We start from the raw sequence: 21,258 nt of genomic DNA on the forward strand, positions 1-21,258 counted from the left end.
CCCCCATGCTTAACAGTTGGAGAGGGGTTCTTTTCATGAAATTCTCCAAACATACCTTGTTCATTGCAGCCAAAAAGTTCTATTTTAACTTCATCAGTCCACAGGACTTGTTTCCAAAATGCATCAGGCTTGTTTAGGTGTTCCTTTGAAAACTTCTGATGCTGAATTTTTTGGTCAGGACGCAGGAACGGTTTTCTTCTGATGACTCTTCCATGAAGGTTATATTTGTGGAGGTGTCGCTGAAGGTCCTTTGCAGTCAAATGGGGGTTTTGATTTGCCTTTCTCGCAATCCTATGAGCAGTTCTCTCGGAAAGTTTTCTTGGCCTTCCAGACCTCAACTTGACTTCCACTGTTCCTGTTAACTGCCATTTCTTAATTCATTATGAACTGAGGAAACAGCTACCTGAAAACGCTTTGCTATCTTCTAATAGCCTTCTCCTGCTTTGTGGGCATCATTTATTTTAATTTTCAGAGTGCTGGGCAGCTGCTTAGAGGAGCCCATGGCTGCTGATTGTTGGGACAAGGTTTGAGGAGTCAGGGTATTTATAAAACTTAAAAATTTGCATCACTTGGCCTTTCCTAACGATGACTGTGAACAAACCATAGCCCTAACAAGCTAATTAAGGTCTGAGACCCTGGTAAAATTTATCTGAGAGCTCAAATCTTTTGGGGTGCCCAAACTTTTGCATGGTGCTCCTTTCCTTTTTTTCACTCTAAAATTGTACAAAACAAAAATAATACACTAATCTTGCTTAAAGTGTTGAAAAGAATGTTTCATCTTTAACTTTCATAAAGTTAAAGATGAAACATTTGGAGATCAGTTCATCTTCTACTCATTTAACTATTCACAGTAACAGAAATTTTGAACAGGGTGCCTGAACTTTTGCATACCACTGTATATTGTATTCTCTCTCTTTATCTCTATCTCTCACTAACTCTCTCTCAATCTCTCTCTGTCTCTCTCTCTCTCTCACACACACACACACACACACACACGCACACGCACACGCACACGCACACGCACACACGCACATACACCACCTCCCCTCCCCTGCACTCCTTTGCCCTGTCAATCATCTGTTTAAAAAGCAAATGGAAAACTTTATGAACTTCATCATAGCTGCTAATCTACAGTACTATGCAGAAGTATTAGGCACATATATATAGTTAGGGTGCTTAGATGTTTTGCACACTGCTGCATTTGTCTACCTGGAGTGAAGAACGAGTTTGTAAATATGGCTGGAGCAAAGGATGTTGGGAATGGTGAGGTTGGAGCACCACAGGAGGGGTGTGGGACACGTGACAGAGGAGGAGTGGTGGGGCGGGTGAAGATACATCCAGCCCTGAGACAACAGACAAGGTTATTTGATTTGAAACAATAGGTTTATTAATCATTACAGAGTTTCTTTGATGCTTCCCACTCCGTCCCCCTTTTCCAAACCATGATTCTCCTCTCCCTGCCCCCTTTCACTCTCAGTTCACAATAGAGACCCAAATCAGAATCACCCACATATATCATTAAATTTGTTTTTTTTGCAGAAGCAGTACAGTGCAATGCATAAAATTACTGCTGTACTCTGCAAAAGTTTTGGGCACCGTAGCTATATATATGTGCCTCTTTTGTGTATGCACTTTTTACAGTAATGCATGTCCTCCTTTATCACAGGGCACCCTGCTCATCCATTCCTTTTCCTAGTCTCCTGCTTAATCCTTGATCATTTTGCACATTCCTCTTCTTGCACTTTCTAGGGTCATTTAATCATGAAATGCATCTTTGTTTACCTATATTTCATTCCCACTAAACTGTTGATCACAACTTTGCATTCTGGTCCTCATATTACATCATTTGCACTGATGCCATCCCTTTGTTCAAAATTTGTGCAGTTACACACCCTTAACCCCTTTACAAGTTACTATTCCAAGTTCACGCACTCATTTCCTTGTGACAGTTGAATGTATTTTATCGAAAGCCCACCCTGTCCTTGGCAAAAATACATCAAATAATTTAGCCGCGTGTCATTTGGATATGAAAAGGGACCCTTGGATTTCGGGATCTGAACATTGCTGGCAATGCCAGTATTTATTGCCCATCATTATTTGTCCCTGAGAAGTCAGTGGTAAGAGACCACCTTGAATTGTCACAGTCCTTCTGATGAAGGTACTTGCTTACCTTTCTTCGGCTGGGAATTAGACATTAGGCCCAGCACTACTGAAGGATGGGCAGTATATTTCCAAGTTTGGCTTACCATTTCTTGAACTTGGGACATTATAACCAACCTTTTTGAAATGTTATTATTTTTATTTGAAGAAAATGTGGCTAATTTGCATATATGTCACTTTTAATTGAATCAGTGTAAGAACAACCAGATGATCAAATTTTCGGTGACTTCAGTTGAGGCACAAATGTTGGTCAGTGGACAGGGAAAAACTCACTTGCACTTAAAGAAGTGACTTGGCTTCTTTTGTGCTCATCTATTAAGATTAACAAAGCAATAATGTTGAATTCTATGAATGGTTTGATAGATAATATTTGGGAATCTTGTCAGTGGGTCTGAAATGAGGGGCCACAAATACAAGATAAATGATTAGATTCAGTGAGGAATTCAGGAAAAATCTTCTACAATGCTGAGTATACAGAACTTGATGTCATGTGTAACGATTGAGGTAAATCTGGGATGATACTAGGTAAATACATTAAAGGGAATTAAATACAGATATTTTGAGGGCAATCAAGTAAAATAGGTGGAGGCATGTCGAGCATAACCATAAGCATGAAAATGAAATTAGCTTTTTCCGTGCATTAAGTGTTATTTACTTGGCACTGATTTTTCTTGGACATTTGAAGTGCCCTGGGGCATTTCTCAGTGAAGAATTTTCAATTTATTTGCAAGCACTTGGTCTGCCATGTGTTTACATACAACTGGGATTCATTTTCTGATACAGTTTTGCCTGGGGTTTCATTTAAACCAGTGGTCCCCAACCACGGGCCGCAAAGCATGTGCTACCAGGCCGTGAGGAAACGATATGAGTCAGCTGCACCTTTCCTCATTCCCTGTCACGCACTGTTGAACTTGAACATAGGGTTGCCAACTGTCCCGTATTTGCTGGGACATCCTGTATATTGGGCTAGATTGGTTTGTCCCATACGGGACCGCCCTTGTCCCGTATTTCCCCAGCTAAGGTAGAACGTTCCTATGAAACCTTTTGTGCCGAAATGGCATGAAGCGAAGAAGCAATTACCATTAATTTATATGGGAAAAAATTTTGAGCGTTCCCAGACCCAAAAAAAACCTACCAAATCATTCCAAATAACACATAAAACCTAAAATAGCACTAACATATAGTAAAAGCAGGAATGATATGATAAATACACAGCCTATATAAAGTAGAAATAATGTATGTACAGTATGGTCGGGAAGATTAAGTCAAAACCTATTTGTGGAAAAAAAAAAATCAGCACGTACGTGCTTGCGCACACAGGTGCCCACACAAGGCTTCATGGTCATGGTAGTCTTTGTCGGGGTAAACACTGTCCGGTATTTGACTACTACTTTTGTCCCTTATTTGGCAGTGAGAAAGTTGGCAACCCTAACTGTAAAAGACATGTCGAGGTGAGTTTAACCCTACTTGATACCCCTCCCCCCCACCCCCCGGGTTGGCTGGCCCGCAAGAATATTGTCAATATTATACCGGTCCGCGGTGCAAAAAAGGTTGGGACCCCTGATTTAAACAGTTCTTGTATAATTTCTATTCAGGTGAACTGCTGAAAAGATTCTGTAAATTGTCACTATGTGTCACCAGTGTAATAATGAGTGAGCTTTGCAATTTACTAAAAGAAAACCTGCAGATGCTGGAAATCCAAGCAACACGCACAAAATGCTGGAGGAACTCAACAGGCCAGGCAGCATCTATGGAAAAGAGTACAGTCGACATTTTGGGCGGAGACCCTTCAGCAGGACTGGAGAAACAAAGATGAGGAGTTAGAGTTAGGAGGGAGGAGAGGAGGGAGATACATAAGGTGATGGGTGAAATTGGGGGGAAGGGGGAATCTACTAGGAGAGACAGTCAGATTCCCCCTTCTCCACCCTTGTATCTCTTTCACCAATCAACTTCCCAACTCTTTACTTCACCCATCCACCTGCCCCCCCCTCGGTTTCACCCATCACCTTGTGTTTGTCCCTCTTTCCCTCCCGCCTTCTAACTCTTAACTCCTCATCTTTGTTTTTCTAGTCCTGCTGATAGGTCTCGACCCGAAACGTCAACTGTATTCTTTACCATAGATGCTACCTAGCCTGCTGAGTTCAATGAGCATTTTGTGTGTGTTGTCTGCAATTTACTAGTGTTTATTTCCTCCTTGCCTCCAAGAAAAATTCCAGCTAGAAATTCCACTGGATTGGTGAATGTCAATCAGGAATGCTAATTTATTTCTGAATGTTTCAACAGGTGTGGTACCAGATGGAACATATGAAGTGTGTTCACGTACTACTGGGCAGGCTGCAGCAGGTAATTTATTTACTAAACTTAATCCATATCAGCAAACAATTCAGATTGCTGTTGGAGATGATGACATAATGTAAGTTAGTGATAATAAACCTGATTCTGATTCTGATAATCAAAAATTTCTGAAAATAACTCTGCATAAGCCATGACAAATAGCATGTGACCAACACTATAATAAAGAATATTTATAGATTTGATGAGTTTTTAATAACTGGTAATTTGGTGCAACAGGTATTGAAACTTGTAAAGGCCAAGTAAAACATAAGACATTTTTAAAACATAAGGCATTTTCAAAACAGAGATTAATTATGAATCAACAAGTTCGATAACTAAATAAGAGCTGCATCTTGAAACTGTGATCGGCTCATTATTATCTAGGGCTCATTATTATCTAGAGTTGAAGGCTTTATTTTTTAAAAAATACAGTTATCTATATATCAAAGTTGCTGGTGAACGCAGCAGGCCAGGCAGCATCTCCAGGAAGAGGTACAGTCGACGTTTCAGGCTGAGACCCTTCGTCAGGACTAACTGAAGGAAGAGCTAGTAAGAGATTTGAAAGTGGGAAGGGGAGGGGGAGATCCAAAATGATAGGAGAAGACAGGAGGGGGAGGTATGGAGCCAAGAGTTGGACAGGTGATTGGCAAAAGGGATATGAGAGGATCATGGGACAGGAGGCCTAGGGAGAAGGAAAAGGGGGAGGGGGGAAAAGCCCAGAGGATGGGCAAGGGGTATAGTGAGAGGGACAGAGGGAGAAAAAGGAGAGAGAGAGAGAGAAAAAAAATGTGTATATAAATAGATAATGGATGGGGTACGGGTGGGGGGGGGGGCGCATTAGCAGAAGTTAGAGAAGTCATGCCATCAGGTTGGAGGCTACCCAGACAGAATATAAGGTGTTGTTCCTCCAACCTGAGTGTGGCTTCATCTTTACAGTAGAGGAGGCTGTGGATAGACATATCAGAATGGGAATGGGACATGGAATTAAAATGTGTGGCCACTGGGAGGTCCTGCTTTCTCTGGCGGACAGAGCGTAGGTGTTCAGCAAAGCGGTGTCCCAGTCTGCGTCGGGTCTCACCAATATATAGAAGGCCACATCGGGAGCACCGGACGCAGTATATCACCCCAGCCGACTCACAGGTGAAGTGTCGCCTCACCTGGAAGGACTGTCTGGGGCCCTGAATAGTGGTAAGGGAGGAAGTGTAAGGGCATATGTAGCACTTGTTCGGCTGACAAGGATAAGTGCCAGGAGGGAGATCAGTGGGGAGGGATGGGGGGGACGAATGGACAAGGGAGTCGCGTAGGGAGCGATCCCTGCGGAAAGCAGAAGGGGTGGAGGGAAAGATGTGCTTAGGGACATCTGTCCCTCTGACTATACCCTTTGCCCATTCTCTGAGTTCCCACCCCCCCCCTTTTCCTTCTCCGTGGGCCTCCTGTCCCATGATCCTCTCATATCCCTTTTGCCAATCATATGTCCAGCTCTTGGCTCCATCCTTCCCCCTCCTGTCTTCTCCTATCATTTTGCATCTCTCCCTTCCCCTCCCACTTTCAAATCTCTTACTAGCTCTTCCTTCAGTTAGTCCTGACTAAGAGTCTCAGCCCGAAACATCGACTGTACCTCTTTCTAGAGATGCTGCCTGGCCTGCTGCGTTCACCAGCAACTTTGATGTGTGTTGCTTGAATTTCCAGCATCTGCAGAATTCCTGATGTTTGAGTTATCTATATATTGTTGCTGAGTATTAAGCTATTCACTCTAGGAAGTTCATGTGAATAGCTCCATAATAAATAAACTGGTGCATTTAATCGTGGATATATTGCTTTGGAATAATACACTTAAATAGTTTAAACAATTGAATTAGGAAATAGGAACCTGAAGCAAAAAATGTTAATAAAGAGAGGGGTTTGTCTTTATACCACTATAAGTTTGTTTTCAGAATATGTTAGGTCAAATTAATTTAGAATAACATTTCTTAGATGTTGGAGTAAAACTATTCAAATATGCTGAAATCAAATTACAATATAGTCTATTGTAAAATGCTATTTATTTCATGGATAAGGTTATGCCAAATCTTCTTTACTTTTAGACAGTAGCAGTGCCGGAACCTGGACACTAAATGTTTTGTGGAAAATGTGCGGTATTGATGTGCACATGGATCCTAACATAGGGAAAAGACTCAGTGCCTTGGGTAACACAATGACAACTTTGACTGGTGAGGAAGAAAGTGATGATATTGCTGACCTGAACTCAGTCAACAATGTTGATCTAACGGATGAGGATGAACCTGACAGCATGTCCCCCACCATCATGGCTGTAAGTAAATCAATGCTGCAAAGCAGCTTCTATTGAAGTTATAAAAATATTCAGTAACCTTTTTATTTGTATTTAAAAATTGAAAGTAAATCATAAAATCACAGCTATTATGGCACGAAATAAGACCATTCAGCCCATGAAGCTCACATGGTCAACAGTTCTTTTTTCATACTCCCTTAATTTTTGTCTTCCTCGAATATTTATCCAAATACATTTTTTATTGCATCTGCTTAACTTGCCTTTCAGGCAGTGAATTCAGAATACCTTACAGCATTGATTTTCTTTTCCTTATTACCTTATTTTTTTTGCTAGTCACTTTAAGTCTCTTCTGCAATTTGGAGCATGTTTTCCTGTATCTTGTTTCGACCCCTCATGTTTTTAAGTGTACGTTAAAGTTAATTGACAAAAATTAACTTAAATTGATAAATATTTGATTTATTAGGTCAGATCACACTGCCCAGAGCCATACTTGCCTGTTCTACCAAGGCCAATGTCATTCTCTTTTCGCAACCTTAAGTCCAGCATGGTCCAGACAGCAATTCAGAAATTTGATCAGTGGTGAAACCTGTTTTGACTCTTGTACTTGTAACCTATGGCACGAGTTCAATTTTTTTCATTAGGTATAAAATCAGGATCTGTTTGTGTATCACTTTGAAGTACATTTTAAAGTCAAAGTTGAATTTATTATTACATGCGCATTATGCACAGGTTCAATGAAAAACTTATTTATAATAAAAATGAAAATGAAATATAAATTTTACACTACTTTTACAAGAAAGAATACAATCAGAATGAAGAGAAGTCCACTTTAGGGCAAAGTGTTCAAAGAAGTCATAGTGTTGCCAAACTATAGAGATGTGGAATAACTGAAGGGAAAAAGCTGTTCTTGAACCTGGTGGGCTGGGAGTTCGGACTTCTGATACAAACTATGGGAGACTTGTAATTTTATCCTTCTTAGTCTTAAATATTGTTTCACTGGTATTTCTTGAACCAGTCATGAAGCAGTGGATGTCTTACTGTCTTGCGCCTTATGGGAACAGCAATTGAGCTGACATCCTGTATTTTTAAAAATGTGGCATCATTATTGCTGCTTGCAATTCATCAGATAAGTTCAGTACTTACTAATACTGGCAACAGTAATATTTGGGACCATACATCTTAAATGTGTTACATAGAGGTTTCAATTTGAATTTATAGTGATTGATAATCAAAATCTACTAATGTAATTGATACTAGTTACTCTGCTTTATTAATTAGAATGCAGATGAAATTTCAAATTTGTTAAATTTTTATTTGGGCAATGACTTGTAAGCCAGTTCCTTAATCTGTGCTTTGAACACTAGTTTTACTTCTGCAGTATTTCTAAGTCTCTCTCACACCAAAATCCAGCTATTTACAAACACAAAAAAAATATGTTGCATGTACAAGTTAGGTATCTGTTCATTGAAATTTTAAAAAAAATTGACCTTGTGAATTAGGATCTGTGATTGGTATCTTTTGTAACTGTAATTAAATGTATTGAAGCAATTTTAATGAAGCACTATTTGGTTTTCTTTTTGTATCTGTATGAGTTGTGATGGAGTACTAAGTCACAGGGGTTAACACAGAAGCATTTCCCAGGATTTTTCTGGGTCACTATTTAATATCAAAATCTACTTGTTTCTCTACAGGAAAGTAGTGAATATCGAAGACAGGGGGTTACTGGGAGCCAAACAGCAGATCCAAGGGGAAGAAAGTTTGTCAAACGTTTAGTGGATATGAGGGAATTGAATGAACAAGCCAAAGTTATCGATGACCTGAAGTATGTGTTTGTCTATAATTACAAATTTTACAATTTATCTTTATCATTCTTTTGCCATCACAAACTTGTCAAACAGTACTCATATTGACATCTATAACAATTATTTGGATGAGAATCTACAAGGCATGGTCATTAAGTTTGCAGATGGCTCTAAAATAGGTGGTGTCATAGACAATGAAGATGATTAACAAGATTTATGGAAGCGTCTTGATCACCCAGATAAGTGGGCTTGAGAAATAGCAAATAGAGTTTAATTCTGATCATTGTGAGGTTTTGCATTTTGGGAAATTACATCAGGATAGGACTTTCACTGTGAACCCCAGGATCCTGTGGAGTTTTGAAGACAAGGGGGACATAGGAGTACAAGTTCTTGGTTCCCTGACACTGGCATCGCAGATAGGCAGGGTAGTGGAGAAGCCTATTGCAAGGTTAGCCTTCATTGGTCAGGGCACTGAGTATTGGAATTGATTTATTGTCACATGTACTGAGCTACAGTAAAATGCTTGTTTTGCAAACTGTTCATGCAGACCAATTTATTACACAGTGCGTTAAAACAATAACAGAAAGTAGTAAAAAGCATTATAGCTATATAGCAAGTGCAGTGTAGATAGTCAATAAGGTGCAAGGGAATAACAAGGTAGATTATGAGCTGTAGAAGTTGAGATGATATCTTGCAATTGTACAAGACATTGATGAGGCCACATTTATAGTCATAGAAAAGTACAGCACAGAAACAGGCCTTTCAGCCCATCTAGTCCATGCTGAACTATTTAAACCACCTACTCCCATTGACCTGCACTGAGATTATAGCCCTCTCTACCCCTAACATCCATATACCTGTCCAAACTTCTCTTAGACATTGAAATTGAGATCACATAGACCACTTGTTCTGGAAACCTGTTCCACACTCTCACGACCCTCTGAGTGAAGAAGCTTTCCCTCGTGTTCCCCTTAAACTTTCCACCTTTCACACTTAACCCCTGACCTTTAATTGTAGTCCCACCCAGCCTCCGGAAAAAGCCTGCTTGCATTTCTCCTGTCTATACCCCTCATAATTTTGTATACCTCTATCAAATTGCCTGTCAATCTTCTATGGCCCAAGGAATAAAATCCTAACCTATTTAATCTTTAATTATAACTCAGGTCCTCCAGACACACCAACATCCTTGTAAATTTTCTCTGTACTCTTTCATCCTTATTTACACCTCTGTGAGTAAGTGACCAAAACTGTATATAATATTCTAAATTAGGCCTCACCAATGTCTTATGTAACTTCAGCATAGTGTCCTGTAATCAATGCTATAATTTATGAAGGTCTTTTTTTGGACATCAATATTTGGAATATTGTGTTCAGTTTTGGCTGCTTTGCGATAGGAAAAATTCCATTAAGCTGAAAAGAATGCAAAGAAGATTTATGAGGATGTTGCTCAGACTTGCGAGACTGAGTTATGGAGAGAAGTTATACAGGTTGACTCCTTTGTCAATGGAATGTAGGAGAATGAGGGGTAATATTATACTGGTGTATAAAATCATGGGGTTAGTACACAATCTTTTTCAAAGGATTGGGAATCAAGAACTAAAGGGCATATATTGAAGGTAAGATGGGAGAGATTTAATAGAAAACTGAAGGGTAGCTTTTTCACCCAGAGGGATATGGTCCAAACACAGGCAAAGTAGGATTAGCTTAGCTGGGAACCTTGCTCAGTGTGAACTAGTTGGGCGGAGGGACCCACTTCCAAGCTGTATGACTCTACTGAGTCAGATTATCAATCACCCAAAACATTTTTGTAACTCTTCTATTTACCATGTTTCCTTCTGAAATTAAAGTTAGGAATGTCCAGTACATATTTAACCTATATTAAAGTACAAAAATAAGCATAGTTTTCAACTCTATGATCAGATCTTTATGGTCGATTATTTTTTATTTGTTTAATTAAAAAAATGAAAGATTTTCCTTCTAAATGATAGGATTGTTTTGGACAGTTCAAAGTTTTTCCTATCACTTTTTAATTCATTTGCTCTCCATGGTACATTTCTGCTTGAAATTGCACCTACTTGGCTTGTTTAAATTTCAGAATGTATATGGCAAATTGTAAGGAAAATCATTTTTTGAATAACATAGAACACAAAAGTTGTCTCAAAGAACTGAATAAGAAGCAAATAATCTAAAACTTGTCCAGTACTGCTAAAATAATAAAATATTTAAATTATTATAGAAAACTTGGTGCAAGTGAAGGAACAATAAACCAAGAGATTCAACGTTATCAGCAATTAGAATCAGTAGCAGTTAATGATATTCGCCGAGATGTTCGCAAAAAACTAAGGCGATCCAGCATGAGGGTGAGCAACTTATTTGTTAATAGAGTTTCAGCCTCTTAAGAAACCATGTTTGGTTAGTTTTTTATATAATCTCTATGCAGAGAAATGTGTATGTGTACCAAAGTTGTCTATCTTGTCACGCACTGCAATATTGCGGTCTGTGATTTAATTGTGTATGTGATGCCATCTATCCAAGGCATCAATATCAATATCATGCTACAGAGTCTTCAAACCATAGAAGAGATATCCGATAAAGTGCTGGGCCTTTGTACTTAGTCCTTAAATTTTAAGTAAATTTTTGTTGTTCGTAATTTTGAGCATAAGAGGAACCTGTTTTACAGATATAATTGTGACCTTGTCACAAACACAAGAAATTAAGCAGATGCTGGGAATCCAAAGCAACACACTTAGTGCTGATGAAGGGTCTCGGCCTGAAACTTCAACTGTGTACTCTTTTCCATAAATTTTGGTTCTGTAGAAAGGATATATAAGGTTGCTGATGACACAACAATTGTAGGCCATATCTCAGGTAATGATGAGTTTGAGTACAGAGAGGAAATTAAGAACCTGGTGGCATTGTGCGAAGACAATAACCTATCCCTCAACATCAGCAAGATGAAGGAATTGGTTGTTGACTTCAGAAGGAGTAGCAGACCGCACGACCCAATTAACACTTGGTGCGCAAGTGGAACAGGTCAAAAGCTTTAAGTTCCTCGGGGTCAGTATCACAAATGACCTGGGTTGGACCAACCAAGCAGAGTCCACTGCCAAGAAGGCCCACCAGCGCCTTTACTTCCTGAGAAAACTAAAGAAATTTGGTGAAGACCCTTCATGTGCAATGAGAAGAGCCTTGGATTGAGAAGGATTTTGAATCCAGATGAAGTGTTTCGACCTGAAATGACGACTGACCATTGTCATCCTTGGCTGCTGCCTGTCCTGTTGAGCACCTCCGGATTCTTGTTTGTTTCTTCAGATTCCTGCATCTGTAGTCTTGTATGTCCATACAGAGTTTAGAATAGAAGCATTTGAGAAGAGGAAACATTGCATTCAATGATTATGGGAATGTATTTGAAATAAATATAGGTTGCATCTGTGGAAGAGGGATAAGATTGGAAGGGACTTTGGGGCAATAATAGGGAACAGTAGGGAATGTTAAATTTTTACTGTGGGTGTATTAATTTTATTGAGATACACATAAGTAATATCATTCAAGGCTGCATGATTTATCTAAAATAGAAGAAAGCCAAACTGGGGTTGAAGTAATGAGATTTTGAAAGCACTGGAAATTAATAGAAAAAACTACATCCATACCTGGGCTTGAACCACAGAAAAAATTGTGCAATGATGGTTTTCCATGCAATAAGTTCAATGAATAAAGGGTATTCCTGGGTTCCTATTTGTTCTGTGTGACTAACAAATAATGGTTAAGTTAGTCTGCAAAATTTCATTATAACAAGAACACTGGAGGTAACATTAAAGATACGTGAATAGGTTTGTCTTAGGGAGAGGTGACTTAAAATATATGGTCAAATTCAGCTAAAGTTGTCCATAAAGTGCTTGGGATAATATTTGATCTGATTTTGTTTTTATTTCAATGTAACTTCAAATATTAAGAGGATTTGTTTTCTATAGGCAGCGTCCCTTAAAGACAAGTGGGGTCTAGGTTACAAGCCCAGCTACAACAGGTCGAAAAGTATCTCAGCCTCTGGAAGACCACCAATGAGAAGACCAGAAAGGACCAGGTGAAAAACTTCTTTCCTGTTCAAAATTTTGTTTTTTGTTATATATGACACGTAACAGACTTGCATTTAGTATCTGGCAAGGGGATGGGACCCAGTATCATAGCGCTGAGGATGAGCCAGCAGGCTTACAAGTAGATGATGTAATATGTCATATGAATGTAAGGAAAGACAAGCCAATGATTGGGTACAACTGCAGACAGAGCAAAGAGTTAAGTTATACCACAGAGGCAAAATTCTAGTTGTATTTAAATGCACGTAGCATTCAGAATAAGGTGGATGAACTCATGCAATTACAGTCTGTATGACGTTGCGGGCATCACTGAGTCGTCTCTGAAAGCAGGTCATAGTTGGGAGTTTAACATCAAAGGATATACTTTGTATCAAAAGGACAGGCAGGAAGGCATAGGCGGTGGTACGTCTCTCTGGGTGAGAGATGGAATTACATCTTCAGAAGTAGGTGACATAAGGGCAGAGAATGTTGAATCTTTGTGGGTGGGAATAAGAAACTGCAAGGGTGGAAAAACCCTTATGGGAATCACATATAGACTTCCAAAATAGTAGGCAAAATGTGGGGTTGAGATTGCAAAGGGAACTGGAAAAGGCATCTAATAAGGGTAATGTCATAATTGACATTAATGTGCAAAGGGACTTCAATATGCAAGGGGATTGGGTAAATCAGGTTGGTGTCGGATCGCAAGAGGGAGAGTTTGTTGAATGCCTACAAGATGGCTTTATAGAGCAGCTTGTGCTTCAGCCTACTTGGAGAAAGGCCGTCTTAGATTGGGTGTTGTGTAATAACCCAGATCTTATTAGGGAGCTTAACATAAAGGAACCTTTAGAAGACAGTGATCATAATATGATTGAATTCATCCTGAAATTTGAGAGGTAGAAGCACAAGTCATGTGTATCAGTTTCATAATCGAATAAAGGGAATTACAGAGGCATGAGAGAGGAAGTTGACCAGGTGGATTGGAGGGGGAAACTGTTAGGGATGATGGCAGAATAGAGGTGGCTGAAATTTTTGGGAATAGTTCAAAAGGCGGACAATAGATATATCCCACTGAACAAGTTCTCAAATGGCAGGGCCAGGCAACCGTGGCTGACAAGGGAATTTAAGGACTGCATTAAAGCCAAGGAAAGGGCATATAAGGTAACAAAAGTGAGTGGGAAGTTGGATGATTGGGAAGCTTTTAAAATCCAACAAAAGGCAACTGAAAATGCCATAAGGGAGGAGAAGAAATATTAGGGCAAACTAGCCAATAATATAAAGCAGGATACTAAAAGGTTTTTCATTTATATAAAGAGTAAAAGGGAGGTGAGAGTTGATATTGGACCGCTGGAAAATGATACTGGTCATGGGGGCCAAAGAAATGGCAGATGAACTTAATAAGTACTTTGCTTCAGTCTTTACTGTGGAAGACACTAACAATGTGCCAGAGGTCTGTGAGTGTCAGGGAGCAGGAGTGAGTGCCATTGCTATTACAAAGGACTGAAGGTAGATAAGTCACCTGGACCAGATGGACTACATTCCAGAGTCCTGAGAGATGTTGCTTAAGAGATAATGGATGCATTGGTCACGATCTTTCAAGAATCACTTGATTCTGGCATGGTCCTGGAAGACTGGAAAATTGCAAATGTCCCTCCATTCTTTAAGAAGGGAGGAAGACAAAAGTGAGGAAATTATAGACTAGTTAGCCTAACCTCAGTGGTTGGAAAAGTGTTGGAGATGTGATTGCAGCAGGACCTAGACAAATTGGACGAATGGGCAAAAAAGTGGCAGATAGAATACAGTGTTGGGAAATATATGATAATACATTTGGTAAAAGGAACAGTAGTGCAGACTATTATCTAAATGGAGGGAAAATTCAAACGTCAGAGTTGCAAAGGGACTTGGGAGACCTTGTGCAAGACTTCCAGAAGGCTAATTCACAGGTTGAGTCTGTGGTTAAGAAGGCAAATGCAATGTTGGCATTTATTTCAAGGGGAATAGAATATATAAGAAAGGAGATAATGCTGAAACTTTTTAAGACACTAGTCAGGCTTCACTTGAGAGTATTGTCAACCGTTTTGGATCCCTCAGCTCAGAAAGGATGTATTGTCATTGGAGAGAGTCCAGAGGAGGTTCACGAGAATGATTCTGTGAGTGAAGGGGTTAACACAGCTTTGGACCTGTACTCACTGGTATTTAGAAGAATGCATGGGGATCTCATTAAAACCTGCTGAATTTTGAAAGGACTGGATAAGGTGTATGTGGAAAGGATCTTCCCTCTAATGGGGCTATCCAAAACTAGAGGGCACAGCCACAAAATTGAGGGACAACCTTTTAGAACAGAATTAAGGAGGAATTTTTTTTAGCTAAAGAGTAGTGAATTTGTAGAATGCTCTCCCAAAGACCGCGGTGGAGGCCAAGTCATTAGGTATATTCAATGCGGAAATTGATAGAGTCCTGATTGGTTGAGGCATCAAGGGTTGTGGTGAGAGGGCAGATGTATGGGCTTGAATGGGTTCCAGGATCAGCCATGATGAAATAGTGGAACGGACTCATTGGGCTGAATGGCCTAATTCTGCTCCTATGTCTTATGGTCTTATATTAAATCTCATCTTAGAACTTGCCTTTAAGATGAAAATGCCACTGTGAGTGAGATAAGCAGGATGCAAATGTTGTGTCATCCATGTTGTTTATGCTTGCATAAACTAGCAGAAAAGCCAGGCTGGGTATCTGTTCAACATCTCATTTGAACGACAATGCTACTGGTCCTTCAAGGTTTTGGGATAGATCTAATCTCCTATCTCGGAAAGGTTGCATCAGTTGGGCATAACCAACTGTAGTTAAAGCTGTAAAGCAGTTTCATCAAACAAGTTGAACTAATTATTTATCAGCTAACTGATGCTGAGAATTACAGCCAGACTTCAGTTATCACATGGCTGTCATTTATAATGTATGTGCTCATACAAATAACTGCTTCAGATTTACAATCTGCCTAAAAGAAGGACAGAAAAGAACAATTAAGGTCTATGTACACGTATCTATCAAGTGAAATCTGTAGATGAATTAATAGATTTATCAAAAGCCTCAAATGAGATATTGGGCAACATAGTAACTTACTGACGAATATAACAATTGTCTGATCAATAAATGTAAAGCTTGGTTTGAAAAATCAATTAAACTTAATTGGATAACTAATGACTATTAAAATGTAAAATAAAAGGACTCATTTTAATATAAGACCATAAGACATAGGAGCAGAATTAGGCCATTCAGCCCATCGAGTCTGCTATTTAGGATGTGCAAACATTATGTATATTTCTCTGTATTTCAAAGCAATCTATCTAAGATTCCTAATGCTTATCCATAAGCAGCTTCAGTCTGAAATATTCTCTCTCTAAAATATTACATAGATCACTGTAGCATTCTTGGTCCTCTGTCCAAAAACTGACATGTATGTTCCCATTGTACTCTTTTAAAAAATAAAAATGCCTGTGTCCAAAATGCTTTCTGAGCAATGCTGTGTTGGAAATTTGCAGCGAGCTTCTACATTTGCAGTTGTTATGTTGGAACCCTGACACAGATTCCTGTTCTTCACTGACACTCACATAGCTTGATGTAGTGATATGCCTCTGAAGGCTAATTTTGGATGGGCAGGGTTGAGCTGCAAGGCTGCTTAGTACTCGTGTGGTCTTGGTGCTGTTGCTTGGCCAGTACTTATTAGTCATGGTCATTGCCTCAGACTCACCTTACCTCCATTTGTTAACAGACTTTCCAGACCCTACATTTGCTTTCATTACCTCTTTTAAGATGTATTGGAAGTTGTTGTTTCACCCTCTTTGCTTGTCTGCTAACTTTTACTAGCCCAAAGATTTCTGTGTTGTAACAAGTTTAAAGACCATCAGTGAGAGAGAAAGAGGAGTGAAGAGGTTCAATGCAGTCGCATTGTTGGTAATGCAACTCCATATTTATATGTTCCCTTTTTTCCATTAGTGTTTTCCTTCCTAGTAGTGCATTGTGACCACTAAGCAAAATGCCAGTATATACTCCAGGCAATTTCTCATTTATCCTGTGTTCATACCATTTTCTTTCAGTTCCAGAGTTAATGAAGTGGAAGATGCTGGTGAAGTCCAAACTCCAGAGCAACCAATACCAGGGTCAGGACCGAGAGTGACTTTTAAAGTGCAGGAAATGGTAAGGCTATTGTAAAGGCTAACAATCAATGATGAGATGATGCAAATGATTTGTACCATACTACTACTACTACTACTATGTCGACTCAGGCCTAGGGGGCCGGCATCGGGCAAGACATTTGTACCATGCAGGATGTATGAGTATGGCAATTAAAGAAGAAAGTCAACGATGAATCATCCATACATAGACACCGAAAATTGAACTAAGTTCATTATTTTAGTTGATCTCAAAATTCAGGTTGTAAATATAAATATAATTAGGACTGAGTTTCGGGAATGTGTCCATAAATTTGGGATTGGATTTTTTAGAATAGACTATAAAGCCATAAGAGATAAGAGCAGAATTAGACTATTCAGCCCATCGAGTCTCCCACATTCTATTATACCTAGTTTATCATTCCCCTCAACTCCATTCTCATGCTTCTCCCCATAACCTTTAACACTCTTATTAATCAAGAACCTATCAACCTCTGCTTTAAGTATACCCAATGACTTAGCCCCCACACCCGTCTGACACAATAGAATCCACAGATTCACCACCTAAAGAAATTCCACCTCACCTCTGTTCTGAGCTGTCCTTGCGTTCTGAGGCTGCGTCCTCTGTTTGAGACTCCCCTACTGTAGGAAACATTTTTTCCAGATTCACTCTATCCAGGCCTTTCAATATTCGATAGGTTTCAATGAGATTTCCCCCTCTCATTCTTTTAAACTCCAGCGAGTACAGGCCCAGAGCCAACAAGCGCGCCTCCTATGTTGACGCTTGCATTGCGGGGATCATTTTCATGAACAGACTCTTGACTCTTCCCCAATGCAGGCACGTTCTTTATTAGATAAGAGGCCCAAAACTGCTCACCATATCCCACGTGTGCTAATTATGATCTGATTGATCCAGATCATAAAGCCTTGACCTAGCCTTATAAAGCTTCAGCATTATAACTTGCTGTTATATTCTAGTCCTCTGTAAATGAACGCTAACATGGCATTTGCCTTCTTCACTACTGATTTAACCTGCAAGGAATCATGCACTTGGACTCCCAAATAACCCTTGCACCTCTGATTTTTAAATTTGCTCCCTGTTTAGAAAATGGGAAGCAAAGTGCATGTTCATGCACTTCCCTGCACTGTATTCCATCTGCCAGTTCTTTGCCCATTCTCCTAATCTATCCAAGTCCTTCTGTAGACTCCCTGTTTCCTCAGCATTTCCTCCACCTATCTTTATTTCATCTGCAAGCCTGGCCACCAATTCTGTCCTCCAGATCATTGATATATAACGTGAAAAAAAGTGGTCCTAATGCTGTCCCTTATGGAACAACCCTAATCAATGTTTAAAGTTCAAAAACACTAGTTAAAAAGTTCAAAGTACATTTATTATCAAGATATGTATTGTATATACAGCCTTGAGATTCATTTCCTGACAGGCAGCCATAAAACAGAGAAACCCAGCAGAACCCATTAAAACAAGACTGTCAATCACCCAATGTGCAGCAAAGTAAGCGAGTAACATTCAGAACAAAAGTTCATAAAGTGAGTCAATAGCCATGAAGCCAGTCACAGCGGATCCAGGAGCCTGTTAGTTGCAGGCCACAGTTCAGCACAAAGAAGAATAAACCTCGCAAAGCAGCGAGCTGAACACTGGCCTGTCCTTCATCTCTGGTCCTGACCCTTTCAATCTGGACTGGCTCTAAAATTGACCAAACCTTGGGTCGTTTTAAGTGCTGGGCCAGATAGAAAAGGTCAAGGGATCGGGACCGGAGTCACCGGAAGCCAACCAGTAAAGGTCCCTTTCATTTCCACTCTTTACTTCCTGCCAGTCAGTCAATTTTCTATTCATGCTAGTATCTTTCCTGTAATAGTGTGGGCTCTTACCTTGTTAAGCAGCCTCGTGTGTGGCACCTTGTCAAAGCCTTCAAAAATCCAAGTAAACAACATTCACTGATTCTCATTTCTCTATCCTAACAACTATTTCCTCAAAGAATTCCGACAGATTTGTCAGGCAAGATTTCCCCTTAAGGAAACCATACTGTCTTTGGCCTAGTTTATCATGTGCCCCCAAGTACCCCAAAACCTCATCCTTTACAATGGACTCCAGTGTCTTCCTGATCACTGAAGTCAGGCTAATTGCCCTATGATTTCCTATAGTTTGCTTCTCTCCCTTCTTAAAAACTGGAGTGACATTTGCAGTTTTCTGGTCCTCCAGACCGTTTCAGAATCTAATAATTCTTGAAGGATCATTACTAATACCTCCTCAATGTCTTCAGCTGCCTCCTTCAGAATCCTGGGTGTTGGTCCAGTCCTGCCTTCAGACCTTTCAGTTTCTCAAGCACCATATTCTTAGTAATAGTTACTACATGTACTTCTGCCCCCTGACATTCTCTAATTTCTGGAGCGACCTGATGTTTCGACAATTTAAATACCGGGTCATATTGAAGAGGCGGGCTGTCAGGACCAGAGGTGAGAGTTGGGCTGGTTCTGCTCACTGCTTCACCATGTTTATTCAGCTCTGCACTGTACTGAGGCTGTGGCTTGCTCTAGTGATGCCTAGCTTCGAGACTGTAGGGTCACTCTTGTTCTGATGTAATTTGCATACTTTATTGTTTATATGATTTGTTGTTTTTTCTCTTTCTGCACATTGGACGGTTGATGGTTTTTTTTACTGGGTTATTTGGGTTTCTTTGTTTTGTGGCGACCTGTAAGGAAGCAAATCTCAAGGTTGTATAATGAATACAGACTTTGATAATAAATTTACTTTGAACTTTGTACTGCTGGTGCCTTCCACAGTGCAGACTGACAAAAAAATACCTATTGAGTTCATCACCATTTCTTTGTCCATTCATTACTACCTCTCCAGCTTGATTTTCCAGAGACTCTAACCTCTCCTTTACTATATATAGTATATCTGAAAAACTTTTGCTATCCTCTTATATTATTGGCCAGCATAGAATGAGCTCAACTAAGAAAACCACATTGTTTAATTTTCCTGGCTTCTTTAGGAATGTATTAAAAAACTAAATCATTTTTCTTTCAAGACCACAATGGTGAAAACTACTTCATTAGTTTTAGCTTATGTGTGAAATATTAAAGCTATTCAATTTATTTTCTCTTTATTAAAGAAAGTAAATATTTTTTATATGTGTTCCTTTTTAAAAATATACTATCTACAAATCATATATCTTTTTAATTTCTACTGCTCCAAGCAAATTACATGCAGTAAATTAGTCTGCATAACTGGGACCACAGTTGATTTTTTAAATATTATTAATGCTATTACTTGTTTATTTTGCTTATATATTGAAAAAGGAAGGAAAAAATAAAGATCCAGCATAGTGTTGATCTAACAATAGAAAAATGATTTTTGACTCATTTTATGCACGTAAATGGGGTGGTTTCATATAAATTAAATGGAATCTAACAGTATTCTAGACTTATAGCATGTGTAAACTACTTTTTTTCTTGAAAAATGGATCCAAAATTTAATCTTGCTCAGAAAAATTTTGCATTGTATTGTAATTAAATGAGTGATAACGTAGGAAGTGCAAGAACAGCTCTTGAACACAAGTAACATATTCACTGAGAAGTCAATGAAGAACGTTAGTTAGGCTGTAAATTGTGAGTAGAGAGAGATGGATGTGGAGAATGGGGAACTGATTTGGTTGGGAGGGGGGAAAACATTGTGAGGCGGATCAGGTTAGGGGTGTGGGTTTGAGGAAGGAACAACTTTGGAAGGAGACCCAACACCACCAAAGTCCCAAGTGTGGTGGTGTAATGATGTTTTACTGTACCTGATCAGCATGTCAATTCCCGATAGATTCAGGACTGGTAGTTTGTAAGGTGTTATCAGGGAAAACAGACATCTGGTAATTCTGTATCATATAGATGGTCTGATGAAGTGAATAATTTTAAATATTGATTTGTTAAATATCAGAAGTTAATGCTGAGGTGATTGACATTGATGTCAGCTGGTTATCATTGATGATAACTGTCAGTAGAACATTCTAATATGATTACAGAGATAAATCTGAATATTATTTTGCAGAGCATTTTTCAGTGGTATTTAGGAGTTGCGTAACTCTTAACTTTGAAAACATATTGATTAGTTAAGAGCTAGGAGTATTCATACTTTGTTAGATTACAACATCTCTATAATTTCAAGTGTTTTTGATTATATAAGAGATGTCATTTCTTATTTATCCTGCAAAAGTAATAGGAGTGTTGCATGTTGTAAATTATCATATAATTACATTTTCCTTTTCACTTCATTAAAGCTGAATGAAACAGCTTTGACTGTAGCGAGGCAAGCCAGCACTCCAAAGGATGGGTATTTTCAGGTACTGGTTTAAAATCTGCTCTGCAACAAAATCAAGCACTTCATGGGGGAACCTTCTCAAAAATCTATCATCTTTAAACTTTGCAAG

At 39.2% G+C, this 21,258-nt stretch overlaps 1 protein-coding gene across 6 annotated transcripts in view; it reads left to right on the plus strand.

The window, feature by feature from the left end:
- The window catches only part of kiaa1109 (KIAA1109 ortholog), a 439,747-nt gene that overhangs the window by 348,421 nt on the left and 70,068 nt on the right, over positions 1–21,258 (plus strand). For 4 of the 6 annotated variants that reach the window (XM_063046524.1, XM_063046528.1, XM_063046525.1 and 1 more), the window contains 7 exons: positions 4,444–4,503; positions 6,579–6,805; positions 8,476–8,606; positions 10,823–10,946; positions 12,558–12,667; positions 16,748–16,847; positions 21,109–21,171. In XM_063046524.1, coding sequence (XP_062902594.1) covers positions 4,444–4,503; positions 6,579–6,805; positions 8,476–8,606; positions 10,823–10,946; positions 12,558–12,667; positions 16,748–16,847; positions 21,109–21,171 — 815 coding nt within the window. The remainder of the gene's footprint in view (positions 1–4,443; positions 4,504–6,578; positions 6,806–8,475; positions 8,607–10,822; positions 10,947–12,557; positions 12,668–16,747; positions 16,848–21,108; positions 21,172–21,258) is intronic. The other 2 variants (XM_063046526.1, XM_063046529.1) reach the window with 1 other exon arrangement.

This window comes from Mobula hypostoma, chromosome 4 (genome assembly GCF_963921235.1).
Source record: "Mobula hypostoma chromosome 4, sMobHyp1.1, whole genome shotgun sequence".
Lineage (NCBI taxonomy): Eukaryota > Metazoa > Chordata > Chondrichthyes > Myliobatiformes > Myliobatidae > Mobula > Mobula hypostoma.